The sequence below is a fragment of the Chelonoidis abingdonii genome, chromosome 10 (assembly GCF_003597395.2).
Source record: "Chelonoidis abingdonii isolate Lonesome George chromosome 10, CheloAbing_2.0, whole genome shotgun sequence".
Classification (NCBI taxonomy): domain Eukaryota; kingdom Metazoa; phylum Chordata; order Testudines; family Testudinidae; genus Chelonoidis; species Chelonoidis abingdonii.
In genome coordinates, this window is record NC_133778.1 from 14,926,062 (window position 1) to 14,945,627 (window position 19,566).

Here is a 19,566-nt window from a genome sequence, read left to right on the forward strand (position 1 = left end):
ACACTTCAGCACCACCCACATTTAAGGACCGCACCAGTGCACCACATGTTGGGGAGGGTAGGAGCAGCTCCAGTCTAGGGCAGCACATGCTAAGGGGTGACAACGTCCAGGTGGCTTTTTCTTTCCTGCTTTGGCAGTTCGGGCGGTGGCAGTCCGATCGGTTTTTTTGTTTGTTTTTTTTCCTGCTTCGGCAGTTCAGGCGCGGCAGTCTGGTCATTTTTTTTTTTGCGCTTGGGGCAGCAAAAAAGCTAGAGCCAGCCCTGTGGGAGGGCAACCACATTTTGCTATGGGAAATGCTACAGTGGTGACTTATTTTCCTTGACATCTGTCTCAACCCATCTCTCCAGTTTTATAATGTCAAAGATTTCATTATTACTGTTGTTGGACCTATATTTATTTTCTTTTCCCATTTCTCTCCCTTTTTTTGCACTGGATCCCCTTGTTTGATTAATCCGTTTAATTTTTTATATTAGGAATCTTAATTTGTTTGTATAACCTTCACCATCACAGCAAGGGCCTTCCTGGGAGAGTGCTTTACAGATTTAGACTCAGATCCAGCACAGATCTATTGAAACTGATGGAGCTCCTCTGATTAATGTAATTTGAGGATCTGGTTGCAAACTACCACCACTTAGGGGAAAACTCCCATTGATTTCAATAATGCTTGATATGAGTACAGATTACAGCACTGGGCCCATAGAGTAAATATTAATACATACATGTATCTACCATACATGGATACATAACATGTCCATCAGAAAAAAACAAAAGTGCGCCTCAGGTTCAACCTAAATATAGACTCAGTGTAAGCTTTTAACAGCTGTATACATGATATGCGTTTTGGCATTGGATTGTAGGCAAAGCAAAAACACATTACTGTGCTACTCACCTTCTTAAAGATGTTCATTCCCAGGTCTGTGGAGAGATCTGGCACGGCTAGCCTGCGCAGGTTGGTGAGTGACACCTTAGCAAAGGCCTCAGTGCTTAGTGATTTTTCCTCCTCATTGCACTTCATTGTGAGATCCTTCACTCCCCCAAAGAAGAAAAACATGCACAAATGGAAATAACAAGTAAGCAACTAAATCAGGGGTGGCCAATCTGAGCCTGAGAAGGAGCCAGGGGTGGCTCTAGGCATTTTGCCACCCCAAGCACGGCAGGCAGACTGCCTTCGGCAGCTTGCCTGCGGAGCGTCCTGTGCAGGACCAGTGGACCCTCCGGAGGCAAGCCACCAAAGGCAGCCTGCCTGCCACCCTCGCGGCGACCGGCGGAACGCCCCCTGTGGCTTGCCGCCCCAAGCACGCACTTGGTGTGCTGGTGCCTGGAGCCGCCCCTGGAAGGAGCCAGAATTCACCAATGTACATTGCCAAAGAGCCACAGTAATATGCCAGCCGCCCCCAACAGCTCCCCCTGACTCCCAGCGCCTCCCACCCACCGGCAGCTCTGCCAATCAACACCTTACCTTCCCTCCCCGCACCTCCCGATCAGCTGTTGTGTGGTATGCAGGAGGCTCTGTGGGACAGGGGGAGGAGTGAGGGCATGGCAGGCTCAAGGGAGAGGGCGGGAAGGGGTAGAATGGGAGCAGGACCTATGGCAGAGCCAGGGGTTGAGCAGTGAGCACCCCCCAGCACATTGGAAAGTTGGCACATGTAGCTCCAGCCCTGGAGTTGATGTCTATACAAGGAGCTGCATATTAACTTCTGAAGAGCCACATGTGGCTCCAGAGCCAAAGGTTGGCCACCCCTGAACTAAATCATCTACTTCAGTCCCATCCAAGGACAGCTCCAAAGGAGAAGAATCTTAATTCCATCAGACAAAACTCCACTCTCACATTTTAGGGTTAAATATATTTAGAGATTCAGAGATGGATGATTAGCTCAAATAGTTTATCATTTAAAATGAAAACATTTTGCCACCACAAAAAACATCAATGGCAGGAAGCAGTGCACTGGACTGGGAGTCAGGAGACATGCAGTCTACTCCTATCTAGGACACTAGCATAGTGTATGAGCTTGGGCAGGTTGTTTCACCAGTATACAGCTGTGGATAATTATAATTATCTTCCCTTATAAAGTGCTTTGAAATCTATAGCTAAAAAATGCTGTACAAGAAGCAAGTGTTAGTTTCATGAAATATACCAATAACATCCAAAATACATTAATGCAAGGGTTCTCAAACTGGGGGACAGGACACTTTCAGCGGGTCATGAGGTTATTATATGGGGGGTTATTATATGGGCCTCTACTCCAAACCCTGCTTTGCATCTAACATTTATAATGGTGTTAAATATATAAAAAAATGTTTTTAATTTATAAGAGGGGGTCGCACTCAGAAGCTTTCTATGTGAAAGGAGTCACTAGTACAAAAGTTTGAGAACTACTGCATTAATGTTTCCAAGTTAGTGTGTGGATTGTGATGAGCAGCATTGTCACCATCCTCTCCTTCTAAATAACGTTAAGAATTACTTGGTTTGTACAAATACATACATTTTTATCATTTTATTAAATGTTTTTTGTAGGCTTAGGCTTCTTTAAATGAATAAAAAGCAAAGCTGATGTTTGCCATGAGCATCCTTAATTCCAGCAATGGTGCTCTGGGATATCTTTACTTGTGTATCTTTACTTACTGCTACCCCCTTTATTTTTTTAAAACCCTCAGGCCTCAAAACGTCCTAGGCATCCACTTATCTCTAGGTATCCAAACCCCTTGGTGTACTGGAAACTCAGCAGGTTTCTCTCTTGAGCCTGAGCTGCTATAGCTATATGACGGTAAAGAAGGAGGTGCAGGAGGTGGCATCCTTCAAGGGAAACACAAAGCCTGGTCCTGTCCACTTATGGTCAATAAAGATTGTTTGGCACTTGTCACAGGAGCAGGGCTGTTAGCTCCTGTGACAATCAAATCCAAATTACCATGCGGGTAATTCCATTTTGCCTGCCTACATATCACCCTATTGTTTCAACTGGAGAGGCTACTCTCTTCATTCCCCCACCAGAACTAGTGTGTAATGTTGCTGTATGATGTTAAAAGAAATCCTGCTGGTCACTCCAGAGGTGGCTGCACTTCAGTCAGGGGTGAAGTGATTTCTATACAGTAACAGGTTCAGGTCCTGGCTACTTTAGGCCCAGTCCTACACATACATAAGCAAGTGTGTAACTTTACTCATGTGATTGATCCCACTGAAGTCAGTGGAACTACTCACATTAGTAGAGTCACGTATGTGTTTAAGTGTTTGCAGGACTGGGCCCTTGAGATCCTTTTCTCTTCATACTGTTTTCCAGCTTTAAAGATCCCTGTAACCCCTACAGTTTTATGCCCAGATTAGGGCATTCTCACTTGCCAGCCTTCCACTGAGTAACTCACTCCCCACACCCCCATGTGACAAAAACCAGGGCACTTTGTAGCAGGGCTTTGCAGCGGAGCCTGGAGCTGGAGCACGGAGCAGCTCTGGAGCAGTGGAGCTGCAGGTTTTTGCCTGGAGCTGGAGCAGAGCCAGAGGACAGCTCTAAAGCCTTGCTTTGTAGAGCTCATGTGTTAATGCAGGTTCGAGGGAGTCGCCTAAGGAGAGAGCTCTTTTTCAGGGAGACAGTTATTTCAGTACAACTGACATTTGGCCAAATTGGACACATGGAGTTTTGCATGTGCTCTTAAAACCATCTGCAAAATTGACTGCAGATTACAAGCGGCACATGACAGAGTAAATCCAATAAAAAGGTCATCAGGGCTTGGTTCTGGTGCCGGGCACTCTCAACTCCTATTCACATCAGTAGCAGCTGAGGGCAATCAGCAGTTCCCAGGATCAGGCTCTTGAATTACAAAGTGCTTGGGGATCCTTGTGGATGGAAGACACTACACAATTTAACTCAGGGTTCTCATCACTGTGCGTTAGTGATGAAATCACTGCATTATTTGTATTGGGGTAGCAAAAAGGACCCATCAAAAATCAGGTCCCTACTGTGCTAGGCACTGTACAAACAAACAGTCATGGCCCCTGCACTGAAGAGCTCACCATCACCTATTCAAACAAACCACTCTATGTGAATTGACTAACACAGTCAGCTTTACTATATAGTATGGGATATGGCCTATGTTAAGAAATTAGTCTAATGTTCTGGCTGAAGACTAGTTAAAAATGTGGTTACCATCATAGCAGATCATTCAGTCAAGATGTGGCTAATAAGAAAACCCATAATATCGTTTAGAGGCTGTTCCTTATATCTTTTCTCCTATTGCCCTGCATCGGCCGGGCTGTTTAGCTACCAATTCATTAGTATTTCTATCAGCTTCTGAGTATTACACTTGAAACTCTTGAGTTTAAATTACCATTACATCTAGTCATTGCAGTTTTGTGGTTTTTAGGTTTAAGTTTTTGCTCTTAGCTCCTGCAGTGTTATTGTAAAGCTGTACAGTTTTGAAAGCCCTCAAGGTTTTCATTTCCTAATTCCATCCCTGTGCTAGATTCACTGCATACAGGTGCACTGCAGATTTTTCCTTACATTGAAATACACGTTGATTACACCACCTACTAGAGGCAGGGAGAAGGTATTTATTTCATTCATACTCCTTCATTCATTTGCCATTCTGCTTTGCAACAGGGAACACGGTATGTCATTCACTGCTTGCTAAATGAAATTTTAAATATATCCTTCAGTCCGCTAAAGTCTGAACTGAGATTCTGTCTCTAGATAAATAACAACATAACTATTTGATCAGAATTAGTTTGCTGTGATATGCACCAGGATTATATTTTAAATAGTATTTCACATACAAATGGTCTGTGTGTGACAGATATAGCTAAGGCTTAGGAAGGTGGAAGAGGTTACATGGCAACCCCACATCTTTTCTATACAGCCTGCACTTCATCACTAAACCTACTTACTTGCCTGTTCCTGAGTTGATTTCTGTGCAGTTCTTTCTTTTGCCATGTCTAACATCAGTTAATGATAATAAAAGGACCAGATGATAGAGAAGAAGACCAAAGTACCATAAAACCCAGTGCTCTCTCTTTAAAAGCGTGGGTCTCCCCTACATTGCAGCAAGAAGCCCTAATGAGAGGCCATGAACTCAGAACCAATTTAGCGGAGACATTGTGAATTTGCACTGTCTGAGCATGGATGCCCAATACTTTATTCTGAAATCCTGATTTTCAATTGGAAAAGAATAACTTGAGTTAAGTAAAAGCAGAGGAAGAATGCAACTTGATGGGGCTCCCGCTATAAACGTAAGAAATATACTGCTAGCCTGCTTTTTCAGCTTAGAACCATGACACACTCACTAGTTAATGATTTCTTAGCCCACAGACCCTTCCTGAGAGAGAAAGAAATGCCAAGTAGGCAGAAAAACAGAGAAGAACATAACTTCTTCCATCTCTGTGCATCAGAAGCCTAAACCCATCACAACTGCCTCAGTTACTGACATACTCATGCATAATATGTTTACTTGGGGAATATTAATCAGCCACTAGATGTCGCTATGTGCTGCATAGCAGTGTCAAGTATCAGAGGGGTAGCCGTGTTAGTCTGGATCTGTAAAAGCAGCAAAGAATCCTGTGGCACCTTATAGACTAACAGACGTTTTGGAGCATGAGCTTTCCTGGGATGCATATCCACTTTTCAGCTGCAGTGTAGTGGAAATTCCAGGAGCAGATCTATATATATATATTGGATACCGCATGCAGGGCAGCATGAGAGTGTTTAGCGGGGGCCCTCTTCCCTGCCAGGGAGGAAAGTTTCCAAGATTAACAGAAACACCTGACTCCATTTCAGAGCACCTGACTTCGTCATGTTAATAAAACCCCTGCTTCAGTCAGACCAGTGCGGACGTATGAAGGAGGAGTTGGATTGGGAAAGAGACAGAGAAGAAAGGAAGAGAAGAGAAGAGAAGAGACGAGAGAAGAGAATGAGAAGAATAGAAGTAGAAGAGAGAGAGAAGTTTGAGAGTGCTGCAGTGGTGTGAAAGTCAGAAGAACCCTAGGTAAGGGCACCAGGCTGTGTCGAGAGGGGCAAAGAACACCTTCACACAGCCTAGAAGTGCGAGAGGAGAAGTAAAATGACCCAGGGAAGGAACGCTAGTCAAGTGGTTCACCACAACCCTCAGGGCCCCTGGGTTGGACCTGAAGTCAGACGGCGTCGGCTCTCAGTCCCTCCCTCTCCAACTCCCCTCGTCCAAGGACACTAAGTGGAGTAATTAAGAACCCGGTTCAGGGCAAGCAATAGGCGCCTGAACTGCCCCAGAGAAGAGAAAGTGCGAGACCAGCAGACAGTAACGGGCAATTTGCCTATATAATAAAAAAAAACAAATCCCCTCTCACACCCTATGGTGGTATGTGTCTTCCTCAACCTCGAGGTCCTCTACACTAGGCGGGAGTTTGAGGTTCTGGCGGCAGTAGCTATAGCTTGTTCTACACTGCCACTCTTCTTGACGAGAGCTCTGATATGTTCCCTGGATCTGTTTCGGAGCCACTCACCAGTTAGAGAGTCACAGCCCGAGGGCTCCTACCACCACTGGGACCAACTTGGCCTTCACTTTCCACATCCTTTCTAGTTCTCTTTCAGGGCCCTGGTAATTTCTCCACATTCTCATATTCCTTCTTCCTGTAGTTGCTGTCACTTGGCACGCTATATTATCAACACCGCTGTCCTTCTGCTCCTGTCTATACCAACGATGTCTGGTTGATGTGCCAGTACCTGCCTGTCCGTCTGGATCGGAGTCCCCAGAATCTTAGCCTGCTGATCTCCGCCACGAACCTTCTGAGAATCCCCAATGCGTCTTGAGGCACTAGCCCATACGCTGTGCAGATGTCATGTCACAATGCCAGCCACTTGGTTGTTGCCGTTCAGTGTATGCTGTGTGCGGCGCGTGCTTGTAGGCACTGCTGCCACATGTTGGACCTTCTCTTGACCTCTCTGCACAGTCTGCACCTTGGATCCTCCCGTGTGGTAGACCCCTGCTTCAATGGATCTGTGGGCTCAGTGCCTGTCTCTGTGCTGCTGATGATCAGTGCCTCAGTGCTTTTTAAGTAGCCTTTCCAGGCTCACCTGGTAGATGTCCATATGTCAGCCACCACCAGCTATCTGTCCGATGGTTACATCCCATGAAGGGTCTTTCTTGCAATGGCACTTCTTACTGGCTTTGGTCTCTCCCAGTCTGCCTGCTGGCTCAGGCATTCTCTCAGCAGCACTCTTTCAGGGCCATCTTACTGATGTACTCCTGATGTTCCGGGTTTCATCTCAGGATATGGCCTTAGACGCTGATCACCCAAGCCCGCCCGCCTTCTTTCCGCTGATAACAGTCCTGGTGTTGGACTGTGGGTGGAGAACACTCCCGTGCATTGTGAGAGCTCCGAGTTTCACTCGGCAGCCCCATGTCCTCCTTTGGCCAGCTCATATACCGGCAGGCGTATCTTGATGACCGCAGGGCGTATCCAGTTGATGGCATGGATCATTGTTCTTCCCACTGAGCTGGCTGCTTCAGGACCTTGTCTATTCCTTTGTGATACGTTGGATGTTGCTGTCTTCCTTGCTTCGCCTCATACGTGGGTTTCCATTGACGCGGGGATGCCCAAGGACTTTAGCTGGTCGTATTCTGACATGTGGACCGTCTGGTAGTTCCACACCCATCAGTCCTTGCTACCTTTCCCTCTGCTTCACTCCATCCCCGGTCCACACTTGCCCATCCGAATGACTCCCAGATATCCTCAACTGAGCATCCCGCGTCAGTGGGAATTAGCGAGTCGATGTCTCGTTCATTCTAGATAACAGCTTGGAGTGTTCATGCGGCGAGGTGGGAAGGTGGCGATGGTAATTCCAATCTCCTAAGCCTGTACCCGTAATCAGTCCTTGTGATGTATCGGCTGGGGGGTTTAAGCCATGCAGAACAGCAGCGCGGAACAGTGCTCCACCATTGGTATATGCCGCATGATGGCCACTTGTGCAAGTTGCCTTGAGTTGCACTTCTAGTGTCTGTCTCCATAGTCCCACGAGTTCTTGAGGAAGGTCCTTAGTGCCCTGTGACTTGTTCGTGATGATGCGCCGAGCGAGTTGCACAGATCCCACGTGTGCGGCAATTGAGCATAGCTTATCCTATATCAAATCCAGGCGGGTGCTCAGATTGGTCTGTCTCGACTTGAGTCTTGTGCGAACTTAGCTCTTCTTATGAGCAACTGGTTGTTTGAGCGCCTCTGGTTGTTCCCGAATCCCTTCTTGAGCTGTGTCTTCATGTACTTGCCCATGGTCCTGTGTCAGCTTGGCAGCTATGATGCCTGATAGACCTGATTCCATTTGTGGGGGAAGCAGGTATATGGCCGGTAGTGTGGTTCTTGATCCCCTATGCAGGGAGTTCTGATCAGCACTGTCCTTGCTTGCTGTTAGCCCAGTTGGGTGGACGCCCTCGCTGCTTATACTGTGTGCTAGTTCATGCACGGCTGGTTGGAGCTATGCTGTTATTAGCCAGTAGGTGTGGATCATGTCTGGCCATGGCTGTCCAGCTCTTTCAATGTTTTTGACCCGCGTACATGGATGTCTTCTACTGTGTAGTGACTGGTTTCTGTTCGAGGAGATTGCTGTGCTCTGTCTAGGTCCTGCAGCCACTTTGCACTGGTTTATGAGTCTCTCTTCCCCATATGTGCGTGTCGAGTACTGTATCAGTTGTCTCGGATCGTGTGCTGCTGTTATTCGTGTGTGTTGCAACTGCAGGAAGGAAGACCGAGACCTTGATGGTTTCCCCCTTGCAAAGAAAACAGTGCAGTTTATCTTTTGGCCTCTGGCGTGTCTGCTAGTGTATCTCCTTGCTGGTGCCCGTGCGTGTGAAGCCTTGTAGTTAGCGGTCATTCCTGGCTTCAGATGGAGTGCCAGTGCCCTGGAGATTTTCATAGCTCAAGTTTATCATGTATCGTCTACACCCTCTGTTAGTTCCACCGCTCGCTAGAGCTTCTCTCCGAGTCGCGCTTGAGCTGTCTCCACCTCATTTTCCAGGTGGTACATACTGTGTGTTCTCTTGATCGTGTAGCCACATCGCTACGCCAGGATTAACGGCGCTGAGCGATCTACCCAGTTCATTGGTTTGAGGTAGAGGGTGGTGAGTAGGATGTGGATGTAGAATGGCTTCGATTGGCATCTTGTAACATACTACTGATGTACTTCTCCACTGAGCCTGGTAATCGGTCTCGGGATTGACTTAGCTATTTTTCCATGAATCTATGCCTCATATCAGCCTGCTGTGCTCTGCAATGGAGGGGGTGACAGTGAAGTTCAGCTCAGGTGTGGGCGCACATCACCCACTTGTTCTTCAGTCGTCTTGAAGTCTGGGAATGTTGGAGTGTGGTCGTATCTCAGCATGTGAGAGCCGGCGTCTTCTGAGCTATGTGAAGGGTTGGGTAAGCTACCGTTGTGCTCGAAGATGGGATGTAGTTCTTTGTGTCATCCACAGTGGCCCCTCAGTACGTTTCATATATCCCCTGATCATTAGGTTAACGTTGTAGAGTAGCAGTCCATCAATCCAGGTTCCTCTCGGTCCTCGTCCATGAATGGGGTTTGTTCCAGGTAGGCCCACCGTATCGTCCGATTGTCCTGGTTCCCTCAACAAGTCTGGCGCGGGACCGTTGTTTAATGAGTCCGGGCGGGACGTGCCGAGCCCCCGGGCTGACATTCTCGCCTGTTCGTGTGCGCTCGTCTATTTTGAGGTAGGCAGCTGAAGCGTTAGGGGGTCTTTTGCCCAAGGACCCCTACTGGAAAGTTGGGTACCAACCGGGATTTGAACCCCGGTCTCTCGTATCAAAGGGCGGTCTCCCGTATCAAAGGGCGGCGCTCTTAACCACTACGCTATCCAGTCGCTATATATATATATGCAAGCAAGCTAGAGATAATGAGGTTAGTTCAATTAGGGAGGATGAGGCCCTGTTCTAGCAGCTGAGCTGTGAAAATCAAGGGAGGAGAAACTGCCAACTACAGAACCAGTTTCTCCTCCCTTGGTTTTCACACCCTGGGGGTCTGCAGACTATGTCTAAGATTTCCAAAGGGTCTGCACCTCCATTTGAAATGTTTTAGGGGTCCACAAATGAAAAAAGATTGAAAACCACTGCTGTATAGAGCTCCAGATAGGGTGTGGTCCCTGGTAAATAAGGAAGACAAGGCTGAAACTCCAGTTGTGTGGAAGTTGTAGCTGCTTTGTTTATTAAACATCTTCATTTTAAGAGGGACTCCGATTCCATGTAGCATGACAAAATGTATGAAACTCTGATGAGAGAGACTAGATCGCTAAAGGTGACTAACCTTGAAAAAAAACTGCTGTTCTGGATGGAACCCTCACATCAGTGACCAAAAGACACTCCCCCCGACATACTCTCACTCCCAAAAAACAACCAACCAGCAAAGTAAAATACATTTACATTTAACTGTGAATAAACATATGGATTTAAGAAAGATGGTAATAAAGAACAACAGAGTAAAGGGCTCTCCTGTAGGAGAAAAAGTACTTAAAAAACAGGCAGGACCTGAGAATGTGAAGCTGGGATAGGCAGATCTTGCTACATTGCCAGGGGATCTCCTGTCATGTACAGAAACACTGATTCCAGACCTCCAGTGTGATGTCTAGCTGATGCAAGTAACACATCCATCCACACTGCTGCTGTGCTGAGAACCTTTCAACAACAACTTTATTATTGCACTAGCATTCGAAAAGTTACAAGCACAACAGCAAGTGGTTACTTTAAGCAACTGCAAAGGGGGGCAGTGTAAATACGAAAGCACACCACTACAGAAACAGTAACGGGTTCCAATCTATTATGATGTTTGATGGACACTCTGAAAAGTCTGTACTCTGCTGTGCTCCAACCGCACTGTGTGCTGTTTGCTGCAACATTTTAAAGAAGGTGGTTTTGTGTCTTGAGTCTTGTTTTTTGTTTCAAGGAGAGTACTGTACTGAGACTGTGATACGTATTCATTTGGTTTCTCTTGGGATAACATTATGGTATATAGTATCAGAGAGATAGCCATGTTAGTCTGGATCTGTATGGTATATAGTTACATCAGGCCTGAATGCTGAATTCCAGTGCAACAAGACTATCTATGCAATCCATATATTGACATTTCCGATGTTACAAGTGACTTCCCCACAGTTCATGACATAATTAAAACCAAAGTCCTGAATCACTATTAATCCTGCCATGACTGTAAAGAGTTACCAAGCTTACTTTTAAATGATGGTCTCTTACCTGAGTTTTGTGGGTGTTCACCAGAGAGGGTGCCGCTGCTACCATGGAACTGCTGCGGGGCCTGGGCAGGTGCATGGTCTCCGGCTCAGGTGGCTTCTCTGGCTTCTCCTCCAGCATATGTCTCAGTCTTTGTAGATAATACATCAGAGACCACTGTGTACCCTCCTCAGACCAGTGTGCCTGCAGCAGGCAGCGCAGTACTGCCACATCAAAATAGGTGGCATAGCGAGACTTTTGGCAAGGTGGGATCACCAATGATACCCTGTTCCAAATAATAAAAGGAGAAGCATTAGAAATCAGCCAGGGCTAATACTTTCCCTACAGTGCAGAGTTCTGCCTAAAGGTTCCTTCCAGAAAGACACTTATGGCAGGTCTATGCTGCAATAAAAAACCCATGGAACAGAGTCTCAGAGCCTGGGTCAGCTGACTTGGGCTCACAGGAGTAAAAATTGCAGGGCTAATGTTCAGGCTCAGGCTGGAGCCTCCCCCACTTGCCAGGTTACAGGGCCCAGGCTCCAGCCCAAGTCCAAATGTCAACACTTCAGTTGAATTTTATAGTCCCACAGCCCGAGCCCTGCAAGACTGAGTCAGCTGACCCATGCCAGCTGCGGCCCTTTTATTGCTGTGTAGACATACCCTGGATGTTTGCTTTTTCATCATTCACTCTAGGGCACCACTTTTGTCTTCCTCTTGTAGACGGAAACTATTGCTGTACTACCCTCCAGTTTGGTGAACAGAAGTCACCCCAGAGACCAACACTAATGATGCTCCATTAACGGCCACTAAGAAATGGTTATAGACTGAGAAAGAGAAAGAAGTTGTCACTCTCCACAGAGACTCAATTGCACTAACAACAACTGACAGGCTTAAAATCCACCAGCTGATTAAAGACAGAGTCTTAAGGCCTCTTCCACTCTCCTCACATCTGCAGAACTCAAAGCTATTTTCCAGTTACCAGGATGCTTAAGTAACTGATTCTGTTTGGGCTGACAGAGAGGTTTGAATCCAGGGATAAAGGACTGGTTCAGGAAAGCATCCTTGCTCAAGAAAGCACTTAAGCATGTGCTTAACTTTAAGTCCCCAGTGAGATTCAAGCACATGTTTAGTTAAGCATTGTGCTTAGATGTCTTCTTGAACAGAGACTCGTTCCTAAATCAGGGCCTAAAAGCACAAGTCTCTACCACTTGTGATCAATGACTAAATCCTGGAGCAGGAATCAGTAGCAGACTCAAACCCCTGCTGGTCAGGCTCTAGTGGGACGACATGTAAAATGTGAAGGAGCAGGTTACACAGTCAGGTGTTACTAAAAGAAATGGCACCATGCTGGGGATGCCCAGTAAAATAATCATAGACTCATAGGTCAGAAGGGACCAATATGATCATCTAGTCTGACCTCCTGCACAAAGCAGGCCACAGAACCCTACCCATCCACTTCTATACAACCCCTAACCTATGTCCGAGTTATTGAAGTCTTCAAATTGTGGTTTGAAGACCTCAAGCTGCAGAGATTCCACCAGCAAGCGACCCATGCCCTATGCTGCAGAGGAAGGCGAAAAACCTCCAGGGCCTCTGCCAATCTGCCCTGGAGGAAAAATTCCTTCCTGACTCCAAAATTATGGGATCAGCTAAACCCTGGCATGTGGGGCAAGACTCATCAGCCAGCACTGCAGGAAGATGCTCTTGCGAGTAACTCAGACCCATCTCATTTCCAACATCCCATCACAGACCATGAGCAGATTTATCTGCTGATAATCCAAGATCAATTGCCAAGTATTAAATAGTTCTCATAGCATCCCTTCCTATAAACTAATCAAGGTTAGTCTTAAGCCAGATATGGTCTTTGCCCCGCACTACTCCCCCCGGAGAGGCTGTTCCCCAGATGCTATAACTCTCCATACTTCCCCTAATTGTTAGAAGACCTTCGTCATAATTTTCAAGTGATCATTACATTCCTAGCATGGATCCCACTTAACCCATTTTCGCTGCGTGCTATATTAATTTCTAAGCCCTTAAATACATTCCTCTCCCTCGCCAATATTAATTCCCCTCTGATATTATTACTCAGCAGCAAAGAGCTATCTCCCGCAGCCTTCGTTTGTGGCCAGGTCTAAACAAGCAAGTCTCTTGCGTCTCCCTTTCACTAAGGCAGCGTTTTCCATTCCCTCGGCTCATCTAGTAGCCGTCTCTGACCTGTTTCCAGTTTTGGCCAATTCTCCTTCTTAAACATTGGAGCCCCCAAACTGCACCACGTTTCCAGGTTGACGGCTCTCACAGTCCTTATATAACGGTACTACACCCTCCTTTATCTTTGCTGGAATACCCCCCTCGCCTGGCACTGCCTCTAAACGCCTTTGCTCTTCTTTAACGGCCATATCGCTTGGCCAGCTCATAGTCATCTCTGATCACAATTCTCCAAGGCCCTTCTCCCTCCTCTGTTCGCTTTCCAACTGTAGCGTCCCCAATGCTATATTCTAAAATCTCTTTTATTAATCCTAAGTGCATGATCTCCGGCACTTCTTCCACTATTAAATCTTCCATCCATTCACTATTACTCCCCTTTACAAGGTCATGCCAGATCTCCTGGTATGGTATCCCGGTCCTTCTCTGTGTTAGCACATACCCCGCTTTGTGTTCATCCGCAAATTTTAACCATTCCGCTCTTTGTGCCAAGTCAGTAAATAAAGATTCCAATAAGCATCCGTCCCCAACCGCCTCCTGAGGCAAACATCCACTAACGTAACCTCCTTCCAGCTGAGAGCCTTCACCCCTTCGTACGACCCCGCTGGAGGTCTCCCCTTTCAACCAGTTCTATCCACCTTACAATTTTCGATATTCATTTCCCCATCTTTTCCATTTACTAACAATTCCATGTAGACCCACTGTCCAAAGGCCTTACTCGAAATCAAGGTAAATTAGATCTACTGCATTTCCTTTGTCTAAATAATCTGTTACCTTCTCAAAGAAGGAGATCAGGTTGGTTTGGCCCGATCTACCCTTTTGTAAAACCATGTTGTAATTTGTCCCAGTTACCATTGACCTCAATATCCTTAACTACTTTCTCCTTCAAAATTTTTTCCAAGACCTTACATACTACAGATGTCAAACTAACAGGCCTATAGTTACTCGGATCAGTTTTTTTCCCTTTCTTGAAGATAGGAACTACGTTAGCAATTCTCCAGTCGTACGGTATAACCCGAGTTTACAGATTTATTAAAAATTCTTGCTAATGGGCTTGCAATTTCATGCGCCAGTTCCTTTAATATTCTTAAACTAACTGAAATGGATCTGGTGGCTCCCATGTGAGTAAATGCCACTGCTATATAAGATGACCTTTCTTTTTGCCCCTGGGTACTAGAAAACATGGTATTTCACCTTCCCCTATAAGTTTCCTGGCTGCTTTTGGTGGTGTCACTTCCTGAAGGTTCTTTTGATGTAGTTTTTAGTGTGAAACATCCCTGGTATTTTTGTTTCCAGACTTGAATGTACTGGACAGAGAGAAAAGAATGAACTATTGAGTCTCAAAGGACAAGCCCTGGTTCTTCCACTAAGTTGCTGTTATCCATGAATTCTCACTCACACACATGCAAGGTTCTTTTTTCAGTATAACCATCAGAAAGTATTAAATTATATTGTTGTTATCTTCTCAACATCCAGCCTAATACTGAGCAGCCACAATCCACTGACTCCAGTGGGACTGTGCTAGTGCTTAAAGTTACATACACACTTCAGTGCTTTGCTGGATTACAGCCTAATTGGATATAAGACACGTGACAGAGTTAGGTTGCTGGTGTGTTGGTCAGCCTATCAGGCTGACCAATATTGTCTCATTGTTTCCTTGTACTCCCTATGCAGTCTGTCTGTATTCATCTGTTGTCTCTTGTCTTATAGTAGAGTTTGTCTAAATAAACAGTTAGTTCACTGCAAGCTGGGGTGTGAATCTATCCCACACTAGCCTGCTGCAGGCTAGCTGCCCATGGAGGCTCTGCTGATGCGTATTAACAGTCCAGGACTAGAACTGTTAATGTGCATCAGCAGGATACACAGGGATGGTCAGTCTGCGGCAGGCTAGTGCAGGATAGATTCAAAGTCAACCTTGCTGCAAACAAAATATTCATGTAGACAAGCCCTTAGATTGTAAGCTGTTTGGGACAGGCAGTGTCTTTTTGTTCCATTTGTACAGCACCTAGCACAACAGGGTCCTAGTCCATGACTGGGGTGCTGAGGCTCTATCAGAATACAAATAATAATAAAAATAATACAAGCCAATTTGAGCATTCAAATGCACGTTTTTGGATATCCAGTTAAGTAGGGTTGAGCAAAAGGTTTGCAATGCTGATGCCACCTGCAATCAGGGTAGGCTGGCAGTTTATTTCTAGGACACATTTACAGATGGGGTGGCTGGGAAGGATTCATCTCAGAGAAATGTGTTCATTCAGAACTCAAAATGTCCAAGCAAATCTGCAAGAGATGGTTTGCTGCCAACCTCTGTCCATGGAGGACACCATAGACTTCCTCTAGGCCTTTTTTAAAGTCATTGACTTTTGAAAACTAGACCTTACGTATTGGCATATATTGCTATATTCAGTCTACAGTTCAAGTGTTTCCACTAATGCTGCAGTCAAGATAAAATGTGGGGTGATTTTAAAAAAGACCTTAAATAAAAGAACAAAAAGAAAACCGTGATAATTTAAAAACACCTTTCCCACAGACTGGCATCAGGGATCCCATCATACCCCCTTCTCCAAAGATTGCAAAGAGAGAAATGAGTGAAATGCGTATGCGGAGAAAACAGAAGGACCAAGACTGGATCAGAAGGACAGCCTGGACAAAGCGTTGCTGCACCACTCCAGCAGCATCCCAGAAAAAGAATTATCCCAAAGAAAAATAAAATCTGCCTGCCAATATCTCCCAGACCAGCTCAGCTGCACTGACCAGCAAGCACAGAGGATGAAGCCAGGACTCTGCCTATACCTACCCCCTTGTAGAAAGGAATAAGGTTATGCATCTTTCTCTGCTTATTCCTCCGCAATCATACCCCAGGTCTGGGGAGCCTCTACTGGAATGTAAGAGGGCTCTGTATTCTCTCATATTCCTTTATTGAGCACGAACTCCAGTTCACATTCTAGCCCAAAAGAAGGTTTTTTCTTCTGAAATAGTTACCATTCAAGCCCTGCTTGCAAAGTCTATTTCCAAGGCAGAGATAAACGGCTGGGGTTTTACTACTGCAACAGTTCCATTGAAATGAAGAACTTCACTGAATGGAGTGGGGATATTTATCCAGGATTGAGGTTTGCTGAATGAGTTACCAAGAAAACAGAATTTAAAATCGTTTGCTTTGCTTTGAATTAACCCCTGTGGCCATTTAATCAGGTACTTGTTGACTGATACAGTAATTGCAGGGTGAGTGGGTGGCATATTTTGTCCAGCCATGGACCCAAGGACAAAGGAATACTTGGCTGTTGATAACAGGAGTAAATAACATTTGTTTCTGAATTGTCTGTTGCTTGGCAACCAAAACTCCCTGTTCAGTTTTAATTGATCAATGAGTTCTTCAAATGAGGAGACATTAGTGATGCTCTCTACAAAGCCTGTCGAAAGCCTCATCTCCATAGCAACCACCAGACTGAGCTGGATGAACTGATCACCTGATTCAGTCTTCTAAAAGGTTGCCTGCTCCCTTACTTTTTATGGGTGCATACATGCACACTGAACAATGGCGTACACGAGGAACAGTTTACATTAGTAAGACAATACTCAGAAGTAACAGATGACTTCTTTTTCCCAGGTAACATTAATACAATGAAATAAAACCCCAGAATTTATACAGGACCTGACACAAAACCCACTAATGTTAACAGAAAGATTCCCAACTAGATCAGATTCGTAAAAAATGTTTTTACCCATTGAAGCAGGTGACAAGATACATCAATAACACGTATTTTGAGAAAACAGTCTGCAGTTGTTTTTGGAATCAGAGAAATTTTGGAACAGAGATAAAACGTTACAGCAGTGAAGCAAATTCTGAAACTCTTGAGTGTTTTTGTTTGAAATTTTCCAGTGCAACTGAACATGAGGGCCAACATTTTTAAAAATAGGAGCCTAAGAAAGATATGGTCAGATTTTCAAAAGTGCTGAGTATTCACAAACCCTAATGGGAGCTGACGTGTGCTCAGCCCTTCTGAAAATCTGGCTGTACCTTTATCTCCCCCAGATACGAATTAAGGAGGTTAAATTTAGCTCCTGCATTTTAAAATCTTTGCCTAAGCTGCTCAAGGCTGGCTGAGAAGAGATTTGAGTAGTTGTTCTTTTGCCTCCCTGCCAGCCAGCCTGCAGTTAAGTGAACTGAACAGCTGTATGTGAAGAAGGGGAACGGAGGTAGTGGGCCAAGCAGCACTAAAAGAGAGAAGAAGAGGTACAGAAATACTCTGCCACACAGGGAAAGAGAATTTCCCAGAGGGCAGCCAAGACAGATCAAGCCCCAGAGGACGTGCCCAACCAAGGAGCAATGAACCTAAAGATGTGTGTTTTTTTTTTAAATCATTAAACTCCAACATATAGAAGGGCCTTGTTCTCTGCTCTGTCCCCATTGCTCTATAGTTGCTATCCTAACAGGCCAGCTGGGCAGTCCTGTAAATTAGATGGAATAAAGTCAGTGTGACAACCACCATCTCAGATGACACAACAGCAACTGAACGGAGGACCTCCAGAGCTAAAAGCATGAGCTGTTAGAGTTTGAGCTGAAGCGACAAGGCTCTTTAATTGGGACTGTAAGACTTACATCCTTCGGGGATTGGGCAGAGGGGACCTGTAACACACATTCCCCAGAAAGTTATACCAACATAGCTTTTCGCAGGATTCTGTACCTGGAAAGCGGAGGTCCTCTGTCTTGGGATGTTTGGGATGACACACTTCCATCAAAGGAGTTTCCCCGATGACAGCCTGAAACAGTGGCCCTGGGAGGCACAGCATCTGGCTGGGCTGTTTCACACACCACCTGAAGTCCCTTAGGATATTTTCAGTATAGAGAAATAAGTTTAAAACAGATTTGGAACTTCCACATTAGCCTTCTTACTATGATCAGTAATTATATAATAGTATTATTTATACTAAGATAGCATTGAGGGGACTCGATCAGGACTGGGGCTCCAATGTCCTAGACACTGTGCAAACACATGGTTTTCATTCCAGACTGTGTATAAGCTAAAGCCCCAGTACTATAAACTATTCCACCTGGGCAGACCCTTAAACCTGCACGGAGTTCCACTGACTTCAATGGAAAGTTATCTGTGCTTTCAAGGTCAGGGCCTAAGGCAAGATAAGACATCACAAGTGATGATATGTTGCTGTTATTAATTATTATTAATAATATTAATAATATGGGGGAAGAGAGGGCAGAGGATAACAGCAATTTGAACATGCAGTAATTTAGGCTGGATAGTGCACACCTTGATGGCTCCAAATCATCCAAAAAGGTGTGTTTATTTAAATGAAAATGGAGGACACTGGCCCTCTCTTCTTAGCTCTGCCATGTGTCTTTACAATATTGATGATGGCTTGTTTTCTCCTTATATATAGGTTCCGTAAGCTTTATATTGTTCCTTTGCCCTGGGCCCCAACCTCGTTCTTTGCAGGGGGTAGGCCTTGGAAATGATAAAACCAATTATAAAACACACAATTCAATAAAAGCATTAAGAGGCTTTGCTGCATAGTAATTGCAACTGTCATTCCAAAATTCCCTTCAAAAGACCCCTTCTCCACCCCAACAATTTAAAAAAAATATTATCTCCCCACAGCTCCCCACTCTTGCTTGTCTAGCCACAGGCCCACCTCTGTGTGTCCAGTGTCCAGATTAGGGGATTCACAAGCCAGGCTCTGATTGCTAGTAGGAGAACTTCTCTTGGCTGGGATAAAAATAAAAAGAGAAATTTTAAAACTGTAATGCTCATGTTGTATTAATAAAACAAATAAGCTATTTGCTATTATAAAAAATGGCATCCCCCTCACTGTAACATTACTAGACGTTAGCTACATCTGTTGGAAATTATAGCTGGTTGGCAATTTTCTGTTGGTTTTTTTTTGAGCACAGGAAGCGCAGTTACCACAAAATCAAAGTCTCCAGGGGGAACTGCTGTCTCTTTCAAAATAATTTTGGTTTGTTGAGCTGAACTGAAACATTTCATTCCAAGATAGTTTGACATTAAATTGCATCTGTCTAGTGTGCCACAGTGACTCAAGGGCGGTGTAGTTCAGGTGCTTCATGCTCCAGTTCTCTCCTGGGTTGGGCTCCTTGGCCAGACTACTACTACTACCAGGATGCACTTCCGTCTCCTCTCTGATGGAGCCACATGACGCATGAGAGTTTA

General features: G+C 45.2%; 1 protein-coding gene across 13 annotated transcripts in view; it reads right to left on the minus strand.

The window, feature by feature from the left end:
* The window catches only part of UNC80 (unc-80 subunit of NALCN channel complex), a 201,327-nt gene that overhangs the window by 158,071 nt on the left and 23,690 nt on the right, over window positions 1-19,566 (minus strand). For all 13 annotated transcript variants that reach the window (XM_032765081.2, XM_075069958.1, XM_032765079.2 and 10 more), the window contains exons 6-9: window positions 19,031-19,104; window positions 18,067-18,206; window positions 11,204-11,465; window positions 890-1,024 (exon numbers count right to left, since the gene is read on the minus strand). In XM_032765081.2, the coding sequence (XP_032620972.1) occupies window positions 890-1,024; window positions 11,204-11,465; window positions 18,067-18,206; window positions 19,031-19,104 (611 nt within the window). The remainder of the gene's footprint in view (window positions 1-889; window positions 1,025-11,203; window positions 11,466-18,066; window positions 18,207-19,030; window positions 19,105-19,566) is intronic.